Raw genomic sequence first — 14347 nt, forward strand, 5'->3', positions numbered from 1 at the left:
GCCCACAAAAGCCAGCCAGTGAATGAGAACCAACTCACACTGAACTGCCCTTCAGGGCAAAAAAAGTTCACAATTGGCAACTAACAAGGAGTTGTAGGGGGATCTTTCCTTCAGCGATATCACTGGCCAAACTGTCAGCACACCAACCTTAAAAATGTATTCACACTTGATTATATTGGATTAAAGGTAGCATTTTGTTTCAGTCAAGTGTAAATAAAAATATGATGATAAATGATTAAAACACATTACAGGGAAATTGACTAAGGCTCTTAAAGGAGCAATTTTTCCCTCTTTAAATAAGTTTTAAATTTTTCATTTTTAAAAGTATTTTTATCAAATTATTCATGTTTTAAATTGGGTACATGAGATGAAAACTCAGTAAATGATTTATTTTACACGAAAGGAGTCTCCTGATGGAGGTGGCCATTTTGAGATCACATGACCAGATGAATGCCATTTGCTTCATTATCGGACTCTTTAGCTTCGTCAAGCAGGTACTTCTTTTGAATCAGTAATACTTTGTGACTGTAAAAAAAAAAAGAAGAAGTTCTATATAGTGTGATATTGTATATTGTAAGAATTTAATCCACATACAACATTTGCCAAGTAGTCATCATCATGTGACCTACCAGGATCAGTTGAGTCAATTCACTGTCATTCATGCAGCAAAAAATGACCTTTAAAATATTCTGTCAAAATGTTTTGGTAAACTCTAAAATGCTATTACTAATTCTTATTCTTTTCAGAGAAAGCTCACTCTAAATGCCACCTTTTATGCCCAGTTCGCTGGAGCTGAAACAAGTCAGCATCTTGTCTTGTTATAAAACAAGACGTCCTTGCCTGGGGTGACTTGCGTGGAATGATGGCCTCGCTGTGGTGCTCCACAGAGGCGACCGACAGCGAGGAAGTCAATGCACCATTGTGTATCAAGTTCGTCAGCTACATGTTTGGCAATTATCCTGGCTCTTTGTTTTAGACTTAGATCTGTGAGCCAAGCAGGCCGACAGTACAGTACAACACCATCAACAAAGATGAATTTATTCATGAATGGTCAGCATGTCTAGTTGAGGGAGACAAGCTCAAAACATCATTGATTAGTGCTACTAATCAGTTCTCTAACAGCAAATGTCACCCAATTTTATTCACGGTGGATAAAAAAAATCACACATGATTTGTGCTTTTTAAAAGGTTTTATATATTAATCCACACTCTCAGAAAAGAAGGTACAAAAGCTACCATTGGTTGAGTACCCTTTTAAAAGGTACCATTTAGATATAATATTCCAATATAAGGTACTGATATGCACCCTTCAAAGATGTACAGTTTGTAAGGGTACTGCCCCGGTGAAATGGAGCTGGCTTTACATGGTTTCTAGCTACAAATGTGGGCGGACATTATGCAAATGTGTTACTTCATGACATAGAGCGTAACAGAATAAGATTCAAATTCCTGACGACTTTGGGTGATTAGGAGTCGACTCTTTTTTTTATTATTATTATTTATTTATTTTTACAGACAATAACTTTATCTATTGTGCACTGTCAGCTTCACAACTTTGCAGATAGTTTATGTTCACATACAGCTTCATGACACACTGCATGAAAGGTAATAGTAAAAAGGCTAGGGGGATTTTAAGTCTCTGGTCCTGCAGGAACTGTCGGTGGGGGGAGTGAATAACCAGTGCTCTCTTCTACCCCTCAATACCACTGCTGAGGTGAGACCCTTGAGCAAGGCATCGAACCCCTAACTGGTCCAGGTGTCACAGAATATGGCTGCCCATTCCTCCAGGTTTGTGTTCACTACTGTGTGTGTCGACTTGGATGGGTTAAATAAAGAACACAAATTCTGAGTATGAGTCACCATACTTGGTCACGTCACTTTTCATTTTAATGTACTAATATGTATGTAAATTTAAGATACCAATATCCAAGATTTAAAGGCAAGCTCGAACAAACATAGACAACAGGGTTCAGTACAGGGTTGGAGTACAGGGTTCTGTTGTTTGAGTTTGCTAAAGCTTAATCAGCAAAGTGTGGATTTACTTCACATTATTACAACCAACAGCGGAGATGCATCATATACACATGGCAACAGGTACTGTTTACTAATAAGGTGATAGCGCCAACTACTGGCCTGGCATATGTAATACAGCATTTGTAGCTGTTTTCGCGGATATTTGTAAATGCAAATCATTTTGAAAATGTTGTCATGTATAAGCCTACTTGGACCTATTTAAAAACGTTTTTTTGACTACATCATTGTGGTGTAAATATTAATCAAAGAGGTGAACGTATTTTTGCAGTCGCGGGACATAACTCTGGAGCAGTTCTTATTAGATCTGCTCCTACAATACAGATTTTCAAATCTTTGCGTGAAACTCTTTTCCATTACTTTTATTTTCCCTTGATGATTAATTTTTTTAATTAGACTTTTGTTGTTCTGATTTTCTTTTGATATCTTGTTGATAATTAGTCACTGATTTTATCAGATATTTAATTTTTTGCTTGTATTTATTTTATATAACGCTGTAAAGCACATTGGTCAACTGCTGCTGTTTAAATGGTGCTATATAAGTCAATTAAACTTGAAACTTGAATATAGGTACAAAGGTGTAGCTTTTGAAAAGATCAAGCTTTTGTACCTTTTATTGTAAGCTAAAAACCTAACACCACATTTTGCCTTTGAACTATCCCACTTGAAAAAAAGAAACCGTGAATTGCAGTTTCTAACTCCTTAAAAGGGTACTGTCATACAGAAATAACTATAGCTACGTATTACCAACTCTTTACCACTCTTGTTTTGTTTTAATGGGCCAACTGTAGCCTATGTAATTTCCCCTTTAAATGTTGTCTTTCTTAAGTTTTGTTCAGTTTTTTAAATATAGGACCACCATTAATAGCAAATTAGTGAGGTCCTGATATTAACATTTTAACAAGAAAGTCAGGAGTAATTCATTAGGCTGCAGGGCTCTCTAACCTATGTAGGGGGATCCATTCATTGAACATTGAGATTGCGTCTCTCCTGTCCAAGGGCTTTTCTCCTGTCCAGCTCTTCTCAGTTCACAGTGCCTCTCAGAGGGCAGAATAGCCCAAGCCTTGATCCTCATCAGTTGTCATCCCCAGTTCGGGCCACTTTGGCCGCTGCTGGTGGGGAAGTCAGGCCTAATCCCTGGAAGGAATCAAGGCAAAAGAAAAGCAACAATAACCAAGTCAACCGTAAAAAATTAAAGCAAAATCTCTATTATCACCCCCAACATTTCCCAGCAATGCAGTGAAATCAGGCTGGTTTGTCATTCGAGTCAGACACCGTCCAGGGGGAGAATCTGGGGTCACTTTGGGTTGGTATACTCACACAACGTTTAGAGAGCAATATTTTGGTCAAAGGGGGCCTCGCATTTGCAAAATCCCCCTCACATCCCGCCATAAGCATTAAATGCAGTCTGACTTTATGTTGTATAGGCAGTGCAAAACAAGAAAAGAGGCACAGTTCTTGCATAAAAGAATGCGGTTTTGGAGGATTAGGGATGGCCCAAAGGATGGAGAATAACTTCTGCATAACTTTACAGCTCCTCGCTTCCCAGGTCTTCAGTTAACCCTTAACTGGTCCCTTATAGTAAAGAGTCATGAATTACCAAGCCAAAATACAGCTACTAAAATGTGATACAGTCTAGCTACACTGCAGAATAAAAAGAGACTGAATTGCATTTATTTTTTCATCTTATAGTTTTAATATGTAATATTTATATTTCATCAAGACATATCAAGAAGTCATTAATTGTCATTTAATTTATCCACCAAAGAGAGAGACAAATGATCAAATTAATCCACACTCTTTTGTGTAACTGTTAATCCAAAGGTTTATTTGGATAGCAGATTTTTGATGTAAGGTTTTAAACGCCTTAAGAACAAAATAATGATAATGTCATCACGATCACTTCCCTGATTAAGGCCTATCTCAGAAATTATCGTAAGGGTCAGATGACCCATGAAATCAATGTCTCTTGTAGTTCCCTGAAAACCTGCTTTTCGTTTTTAAAAAATCATTAGGATAATCTTGAGCCACACGCATTTATAATTTTCTGAATTTAAGCCAAGTTATCCAGGCTCATCCCTTTGCTTAAGAGCTCTCCAGGCGATGAACATAGCCTACTTCACTTAGGTAGCCTAATTAGTGATTTTTGCCCTTGTTCAATTGCCCCTGTCTCCATTGTGCATTCAAATGCACATGGTAATTAACCTAAAACCTGAATAGTTTCACACTGATCAATAATCTTATTTCTTCCAGGACATGTGAAATAACATATAACTACCTATATATTTTGTGTTTTGTGTCAATGTTCTTCCTGGTATCTCTGTATAGTTTTGTATACCACATTCATATAGCCTAAGCTTTGCTTGCAAACCGCTGAATGCAGCTGCTGGGGGGAGGAGGAATGACTTGGATCATCCAATTTAAGGATGTTTATTGTTAATCACAATAACAGAGCTGCTACACTATAAGTAGTAGAGAGCTAATGCCACAATCTCCGACATAAAACCTGCGAATTTACCCTTAGACATCAGCGCACGCAGCAGAATAGCCCTTAATGCGAGGCATTCTGAGTCCCACATTTCCATCAGGCTCTCATGACTGCAGAATTGCCGCGGACTGCAAGTTATCAAGAGGCACTAATTTCACATTAAAGACCATTGACTGCAGTGGCTTGATTCGAGGGTTTGCGACAATTAACACAATCAGAATCGGAGCCCTGATCGTTTACCTTGACTCCGTAATTATTTTTTTTTGGCCGAGCGCGCTAACACATTCGTAAAATTGCGCGCGGTGTCAAAAACCGAGAGAGAGGATGCGGCGCGTTTTTATAAAGCCACTGTCTCCAAACACACAGAGAATAATGAAACTGAAAAATAATACAGTCAGGAATACATAAGATTATTATTTATCCCTAATACTAATTTTGCAACTTTAAAGAAGCTATTACGTTTCTTATTAATTGTAGGTCTATTTCCTAACTCCAATAAAACCGTGACAGCACAATATGTCTATTTTCATTAAAAAAATCACAACGTTATAAACTAGTAGTAAAATGTAGATTTCATAAAAAAGATCATCAAAGCCTATAGTTTAAGTTAAATAGATGGGCAGGGGTATCATTGACCCCATTCAGCTTTTTTTCTGTAATAATGAAGTGCAATGTGCAGAAATTCAATTCTTTAAAAAAAATCTAAATTCAAGCAAATTTGTTTTATTTGAATAATAAAGTGTAACTTAACACAAAACGACTGGAAATGGCTGCAACGTGACTCAATATCCACTTCTTTTTCACTTTGGATATTACCTCAGAGCCATAGAGAGATGACTGGTTTAGCCGTTGTCTTCTTCATCTTCCTCAGATTCCTCAATGCCATCACTGTCCTCCTGGTCATCCTCCTCTTCTTCAGTTTCTGGGATATCCCACTGAGGGTGGTTATCCATCATGGCCTTCGCCTCCTGAACCTCCAGCTGAAAAAAAAAATATCACCAAGGTTCTGGTGAATATCTTAAAATGTAAGATATATATTGTTATATACACATTTTATATATTATATATTAATATATATTACATTTATATTACTTTTTTTAATCGTTATTTTATAAAATAAAATTAATTATGCTTCTTGATCCCCAATTCAGCATATTAGAAATATTTCTGAAGGATTATCTGACACTGAAGAATGGAGTAATGGCTGATGAAAAATCAGCTTCCATCGCAGGAATAAATTACATCACATGCATTAAAATAGAAAGGTTATTATAAATTTTAATAATATTAAACAATATTGCTATTTACTGTATTTCTCATAAAATAAATGCAGCTGTGGTGAACATAAGAGACTTCTTTAAAAATCATAAAAAATAAAATAAAATAAATAGCTCTGTGCGCCTGTCATTTGAAATCCCGTGCATCGCGAGATTACACTTACCACGTGACCGTGACCGAGACGTCGGGATAGGAAAGAAAACAGGAAGCTGTTTAGAGTCGCAAAGCGGTAGCGTGTTGAATTTAGAGTGTATACGATATGGATGTGTTAACAAAATTTACATTTGTAATAGCATGCTGGGCTGTTATATTCATTACCGTTGCTGACTGCTCGAATGATCCATCAGAGATGAGTGGCGACAGTGCACGAAAGCTGCCATCAGTAGTCATCCCTGTATCGCAGGCGAGCACTTTGGGATCCTTCTACTCTCTCAGTCTTTCATCTTTATTTCCAGAGGACTTGAACGAGTATTGTATTGAACTGCTTAGCATCTACCGTCAGCGTTACGTGACTTACGCGAACTGCCTGGTGACTTATGCGCGACCTGTCAAAATCTGTCAGAACTGTTACACTGACTTCAACAGTCTGGCGGACATTTATAAAAACATATCATCTGACCACGTAAGTGCTCATTGAAATATCCACTTATAACACCAAAGTGCCTATAAATGTTCTCGCTTGGTTTTAAGGTTGACCGAATTGCCACCCGCTGGTCACATGCACCCATGTCTCGTGATTGTGTGTGTTCACTGTGTTTCACCAGACTCACACTACCTCTGGAATACTTTAGTATGCATGCTTACAGAGCTATTTTTAGAAATTTTTCAAATAAACTAAGTCTATTTAAATAGTTACACATATAATTATAAGATTATAATCATAATCTGATTGTACATTTTTATTGTAACGTTACTGATTTTATAACATCACGTACAATCAAAAACACCCTACTAACCAGCATAGGTGTTAATTTCTTTCTGTTTATATATATATATATATATATATATATATATATATATATATATATATATATATATATATATGTATACACACACATACATACACACACACACACACACACACAGACACACACACATACACAGCCAAGTATGGTGACCCATACTCAGAATTTGTGCTCTGCAAAAAAATAAAAAAAAAAATAAAAAAAGATTTAACACCTATGCTGGTTAGTAGGCTTTTTTTGTCATTGTATGTGTTGTTATTATAAAATCAGATATGGACTGCAGCCTTAGAAGTTAATGAAAATTTCTTAACTTGTGATTTATGTGTTGTTCTTTTAGCCTGGCCCTGGGAATGTCAGTTGCCATGACAGCCTGATGCGTTCGGATAGGTTGATGCTGCTCTATGCCCTCTTCAACCAATTAGATGAGATCTGGAGATCAGCAGCATGCAAGCGTAAGTAACATAGCCAGAAATATTATAGCTTCTTTTAAAACCGGCATTAGACTCTATGCTTCCCTTAAACATGAATCTTTCATTTTCACTCTTAACCAGTTTATATATTTCTCACAACTTAGTCATAGTATGAAGAAATCCAATCAGTTTTTGAGTAACAATGTTTGTTGTTATTTCATTTATTGAATGTTATGATTATTTGGAGAATAATTCTAATATGTTGTGCTCTTTAGAATGCCTGACTAAAGAACAAGAGGCTCTTTCAAATGATACGGTTTACTTCATGGCCACTCTGAATCAGTCACTCTCCTGTTTTGAACAGTATCAGGTAATATCAAATGGCTCATATACATCTGTACAAGCTCAGTTAAAACAAATTACTTGAGTATCCTGTTCTCTTAATAGAAGAACCACTCTGAACTGTGTAAGGACTGCAAAGCCTCGTACAAAAAGTTGAAAGCGCTCTATGGTAGAATGGACAAAAACCAAACACTCTGCATTGATTTAGAAGACGCAGTAAGTATGCACTAATATACACTAACCCCTGTCATTTGACTCAAACACATTCCTAAGTTTTTAGCAAATACATTTTATGATGTGGAATTTTGGGAGAATTGTAAAACAGCACCCTCTGTAGCCATAAATCTGTACAAACGAAATGCTGGAATACACAACACTACTTTTGTACAGATTTTTGCCATATTGCAGTCTGGACCAATGGATGATAGTTGCCAAAAGTCAGAGCCAGTCTACAGATTTCACAGAAAATCTTTTTTTTTTTTTTATTGTTATTATTTAATTTTTTTTCTATTTAACATTTATTTTATGTTTTAGCCAATTTTAAAACACATTATTTTCATTTGTCATTTAGCTCCTAACATCGAAGCACATGTTTCTGTGTGAGTTTGTTTGTTTTCAGAGGATCCTAAAAGTCTGGTAGTTTGTGAACCTCAGTCATTTAGTGTATGATGCCCAGTTTTCCTTTGTAACTATTTACAATGTTGGCAAGTGTATGATGCCTAGTGTTTTACAAGCTGATCAAATTGTAAAGGAATGGTTCAGATTTGGATAAATTTAGCATTGCATCACTTTGCTCACTAATAGATCCTCTTAAGTGAATGGGTGCCATCAGAATGAGAGTCCAATTAGCTGATAATACATAATAATGCTTCCCCCAGTAAAAAAAAGTCCATCCTCTGTTGTCCTCTCACATTAAAATCCACTGACATAAATGTTTAGAACTTTTTTTCACTTGTAAGTGTGCTTTATTTTTGCATATTTCTCTCCTGATTCAAATGAGTTTGTTTCTTACAAACACACAGCTTTTCACATGACATTAATTATTGAACTGGGGTCATGTGGATTATTTGTGGGTGACTGTAACTTATCAGCTGTTTTGACTCTGATTCTGACAGCACCCATTCACTGCAGAAGATTCATTGGTGACCAAGTGATGGCAAATGTTCATTTTCCTTTGGATAAAATCATAAAACCATCTGTCGAACACATTCATGTAATATAAAACACTTATCCAAATTTTTGTTGGTACAATGTATTTTAGAATTGTTTTTGTTTTTTTTGTCTAAAATCAACCGTAAGTGTCTTTATAAAGATGTTGGCATTAGAAAATTAATTAATTAATTTTTGCTGATACAGTGTGAACCAGCCTCAATGGTAGCAGGTTATGATGGAACTATCCGATATGTGGTATCATTACCTTTCTTACTTCTCAGATGAATATAACGCAGCAGCTGTGGAGTAAAAACTTTAGTTGCCTGTTACCTCGGGAGGAGACGGTGCCTGTCATCGCAGTGTCCAGCTTCATGCTCTTCCTCCCCATCATCTTCTACTTAAGCAGCTTCCTGCACTCAGAACAAAAGAAACGCAAGCTTATACACCGTAAGTGACTTGCCTAACTGTGCAAATTGTGTCTGCAGAAAGCAGAAGTAAAAGGGCATGGGTCTTGGACAGTGTTAATTGATCTTGCTTGATTTGTGCTGCTTAGGTTTCATGGTCAATCACTGTCAGACAGTATTTAACCAAGTAGTCTCAGACATGACTAGTTTTTCAACTTTTTGAAGCATGTAGAACACAAAGTGCATTCTTAATGCTCTGAGCAGTCTCTGACTTCAAGGTTAAACTGTGCATTAATTATTCTGTTGTTGCATCTCTTGTCTAGTTCTAATCTATTCTCATATCCCGATCCACAGCCAAAAGAGCCAAGTCCAGCAATAGCCTAATGAACATCCAAGACAAATTCAACTGAGTGGAGATGAGGCGAGGAGGGGAAGAGAGGGCACTGAATCTTTGGTTCACCTCAACAGACACTTTCAGCATGGATGGGTAGGATTCACGTCTTCTCCTGGACCCCAAGCACATCCTGGTTCAAAGACTTTATGATGCTCTACAGATGCTGTGATCACAGTCTATTTAAATCAGTTTCTTTTTGCACTATTTGTCATTTGCACTATTTATATAAATACGGCAATTGCAAGGTTTACTGTTTTTTTTTTTCATTTCTTTTCTTTCTTTTTTTCTTTTTTTTTTTTTTTTTTTGCTTAGCGTTGAAAAATAAGATGGTTCTACAGTTTTCACAGAGGATCAGTGATGATTTCAATAATTATGATGGATGTAAGTATTACATTATTGTATTTTAGGCATGAAAGACATATGATACCGAAAGAGGGAGATTTATCTTTTACATCAGACTGGTTATGCTGTATTTTTACTGCACCAAGGGACCATGTTACGTTTTATATTTTAGAATTTCCTAGGTAATAACAAATGGTTACACACACACACACACAGAGACACACTACATGGCAATGGTACCACTTCTAAAAGCACTTCATGTGCATTAGAGAAAGATCTTGTAACAAATACTTTATTCAGGGTCAGAGGTGTATGCAGTGAGTAGAGTAGAAAAGTAAAGGATGGAAGAGGCAACATGCAGGCTTTTTAGATGTTCCATGTTTCTTTTTTTACTTCACTTTTTGTTTTACAATGGATTTGCCATAGTCTACCCTCATTGTGTGGATATATACCCTACTGTCAGATATTTGATGATCACACACCAGTTATTCTGAAAGGAATAGAAAAGTTTAATTAATAGTGATACATCAGAGAGATCTTTTCTTTTCTGTACTCAGATGTTGACCATAGCATTATCTAAATTAAAGTGTTATTTTGTTTACTCTGAATGCAGTTAGGTTTATTTATAGAATCTTTGCATACTTCTATAGTTGTGAAATAATTTTCAATTCAATAGCTTCCTCATACCTTTATTAAAATGTTAATTTTGCTTCACTCTTAAAGCCTTCCTTAGTGCAGTTGACAGGCTCTTTGTTTTCAGGGCTATGTGGACTTTTCCATGGACTGCTAAGCGCCCGTTTCCCCAGTCATTAGCAGCTAATCTAAATGTAGGATAAAGTTACTTGGCCGAATAATTGTAACAACACATCCCTTTAAGCTGCATTGGCTTTTTGGTCTTATGGAGCCAAGCCATTGCCTATCACACTGCCTGTTAAGCGCATTTTGTTTGATTTAACCTATCATATGATCATACAGGAAGATATGGGGGAAAAATAGCCTTTTCATTTGTGGCTCATGAGTGCAATGTCTTAATAAGAATGACAGCTTTCCTCCCTGCAATGCCAGATCCATTGGTAAAAGTCATCACTCTAGCCCTGAAAGCCAAATGTAGCAACCAAGCAAATTTTACGGCCACGTGTTCAAGGAACTGACGCAAAACCTGAAATACTTTTTGAGATGTGTGGCTCGAGCCTTACTTTACCTGACATGAACCTTAGAGAGAATGAGGGGAAACTGGTGGGGGATATGAGATTATCCCGCATCACGTTTTGCCCTGGTAAGAATCAGAGCAGTGACTTTGGACCTTAAGCAGTGAGCCCATTACGAAATATCCCTGAGCCTGAAAGTCAGCAGGGACTGATCCAACAAACCTTTAAAGTAGCTGCTCCATTGTTTAAATGTTGCCATTAGGATTTTGAATGGACTGTCATTATAAATGAAAAAAAAAAAAAATGTATGTGTTGATTAAAGATTGCTTTGTGCTCTTTTAGAAGAACTTGCATACTAACAAAAAGTCTGATTGTATTTTGACATTTTGTAAGACTGTAATTTTATTAAGAATAATAAAGATAATTGATTCTGAAAGTGTTGCATTGTATATTTGTTATTTATTTATTATTCATATGTATAGTTTGTAAAGCATATGTTGTACGTGGCATGTTTAGCAATGGAGCTGCTAAAAAAAAAAAAAAAAAAAAAAAAACCTCTGGCTTGATTCCAAGCACCGTAATCTACCCGAAGGAGCTTTAATAGGAACTGACTGAGAAAATTATTTTTATCTGGTTATTTGGAAAATTTAATTTAGTAATTTGATTCCATGTCAGTCACCCTTTGCCTCAATATTACTTGACAGTTATTTATAAGGAAAAAATATGACGTTGGCAGTAGTATGTATATGCCATCATAAGTTGTTATTTTGTTTATTTTGTGTCAAAATTAGTACAATTTAGATGTATTGCAAAACATGACATTTAACCTATCATATTAAGATCAAGTATTATGTTGGGGAAAAAATCTCAAAGGACAAGTCATCAGCTCATGTTTTAGAAAGCAAGAAAAATTATGCAGTGTAAACTTGTATAATGCAATATCAAAATAAATATACTACTATTTTTATGTAATAATAATATCTGGGATATAAATAAGATCACCACAAAATGAATTGACTAATCAATTTTCTATCTCTTTCTCATTCATCCTTTCTTGATTTCTGTAATTTAATCATCCTCTGAGATTCCTTCATCTAGTGTAAATCAGATGTCATCAATGAATCACACATACTTTCGATGTAACTTTGGTAGTTATACAAACCTTATAAAGCTGTCAATTGGCTAAAGCTGAATATGGTGCTTTGGTGAAGAAATTACAAAGCCAACGTGTTGCTGAATGAAAGGGGCCATTATGACCTCATAAGGGTCAGAGTCTGAAGATCATGGGATTATGGGATTATGATAGATTATAGAATCACTTCATCACAGTGGCACTTTAGCACTGCTGATGGCTACAGAGCTCTCCATTCCAGTCTCCGTTTGTTGTTAATCATTCTAAAATGTTCCACCTCATTACAAAGGTCGTATGAGAGGTCAGCTGGAGGAGACATCGCAGATGCTGATTGGTGTGTCAGAAACCTAAGGTGGATGACTTCTGTGCCCCGTAGCTTCTTTTAATAAGACAACAGGATCACTGTTGGCAAGGCTTACACAGACCCAGGGGGTCTGTCAGAATAAGAGCTTTTGAATAAGGGGCTATGGCATAAGGGCAGAAACATCTGACCCTGTTGGGCACCCTGCCCACTCATCTTTGGGTACAGTGCAGCTGGATAAGACGGTTATAAAGCCTCTTGACTAGAATTATAGACAAGATGTCAGGGAGACAAAAGGTGGCCGCTGTAGTGCTTCATCGTCATCAATTGATGGGCTGCATTCAATACTATTTCTAATGAATAGCTAAGTAATAGCTACAACATAACAGAAAACGCTGGATGAAATAAATAATTGAAAATAAAATAAATAAAAAATTGCTTCACCAATAAGCCTATATATTAATGGCCATGAATTTACTCTCAAAAGTTTTCTAATTAAAATGTTTGTTCACTCTCTATTGCGTATTCATACCAAACAATTTTACAACCGTATATTATCTGAAAACATCAGTTAAGAAAGAAAATTGTCAACCAAGCATGAGCAACAATATTACAGTAATATTAATACGTTTCATTTACTCGGTCTGATATTCAACATCACCAAGCATGAAAATATTTGAATGTTAAGTATTCCAGGGAGCCTCGTAATAAATTGTTAACACGCAAATATTCTTCTTTTAGGTTTCAAGTGATTTGAATATATGTCAAATGTATAAGAAGCATGAACACAAATATTAAATATTTATGCAACTGACCTTTATTTTACAATGTCTACAACTAAATATCCCCTGGGACGAAATGTATAAGTAAGTTGTCTTTCATTATAAAAAGAACATTTACTTAGTATATTTATGCATGGAACAAAAGGAAATGTCACAGTCTTAATTTCCATGCAACTTCTTATAGTTGATTTTTATACAGATTTATGGCCTTGTAGTGCATAACCTCCATGTAATAATGTGTAAATTAAGATGAGGGGTTGTGACCTGCACAATTACTCCCTGCATATTTAACTCTGTCTGATTAATGCAGGATGGTAAGAGCATCTCTCAAGTCTGAAGTAAACAGTCTCATCACTGTAGCTCTTATTTGTTATCTTGTGCTGCCATCATCATTCAGGTCAATGGGATTGAAGAGGAAACAGCAAAGGTTATTGAGGAGGGTTTGAGCATGATCACTTCCTCTCATGATATTCTCTCATATCAGTATACAAACTTGAAGTTTTTCTTTCTTTTGTAAATTATATGGAATTTATTCACAGTTGAACCATCTATCTACATGGAGATGAATCATACACCAGGTTTATAAGATTACTCTGGCGCCATCTATCGATGGAATATGATTTTAAGCCACACTCTGTTTAACGTTTATAGGAGTGAATTAATAGACTGAGACAATATATGTTTTCATGCCATCACTGCTGTATATATATATATATATATATATATATATATATATATATATATATATATATATATATATATATATATATATATATATAAAATCCTACTTAAATCAGACTTTGTTGGTTTGCTGGTTTTCAGCCTGGTCACATGGCTGGTTTTAGTTGGTCATTCTCGGAGACCAGCATTTAGACCAGTTTAAACCACATAAGACCACCTAACCATTAGGATGGTTTAAGATATTTTCAGGCTAATTTTAGCTTGCTTTGTCAAACAAGTTTAGTGGGGAAATCCATCACGTCATATTGCAACAGTCTGAATCTAAAAAAACATGTTGCTGAAACATATATTGCGTTTTGTTTTTAGCTGACAGTTATGATGTTGAAGATTTCTTATTTTTCAAGAAAAATGCAAATCGCAAACACTGGAAAGTAAGGTGAAAAAACTGTATTCTATGTATTGCTATGTCACTCCAGTTCGTAAACAAACAGAACGGT

General features: G+C 35.8%; 1 protein-coding gene across 1 annotated transcript; it reads left to right on the forward strand.

The window, feature by feature from the left end:
• Positions 1–5961: 5961 nt before the first annotated feature.
• On the forward strand, positions 5962–11390 carry ostm1 (osteoclastogenesis associated transmembrane protein 1). The gene is made up of 6 exons (XM_052535793.1): positions 5962–6419; positions 7100–7214; positions 7448–7542; positions 7620–7730; positions 8948–9113; positions 9425–11390. Exons 1-6 carry the CDS (start codon positions 6057–6059, stop codon positions 9478–9480), a joined length of 906 nt encoding a protein of 301 aa, XP_052391753.1. The 5' UTR covers positions 5962–6056; the 3' UTR covers positions 9481–11390.
• The last annotated feature ends 2957 nt before the right edge of the window (positions 11391–14347 follow it).

The sequence above is a fragment of the Carassius gibelio genome, chromosome A20 (genome assembly GCF_023724105.1).
Source record: "Carassius gibelio isolate Cgi1373 ecotype wild population from Czech Republic chromosome A20, carGib1.2-hapl.c, whole genome shotgun sequence".
NCBI lineage: Eukaryota > Metazoa > Chordata > Actinopteri > Cypriniformes > Cyprinidae > Carassius > Carassius gibelio.

Excerpts from the sequence above, each read along its gene's own strand:
- ostm1 (XM_052535793.1), top strand. The coding sequence starts at position 6,057 with ATGGATGTGTTAACAAAATTTACATTTGTAATAGCATGCTGGGCTGTT. Across the intron at positions 7,215-7,447 it reads GAGATCAGCAGCATGCAAGC|AATGCCTGACTAAAGAACAA; the intron begins GTAAGTAACATA and ends TGTGCTCTTTAG. Across the intron at positions 7,543-7,619 it reads CCTGTTTTGAACAGTATCAG|AAGAACCACTCTGAACTGTG; the intron begins GTAATATCAAAT and ends TTCTCTTAATAG.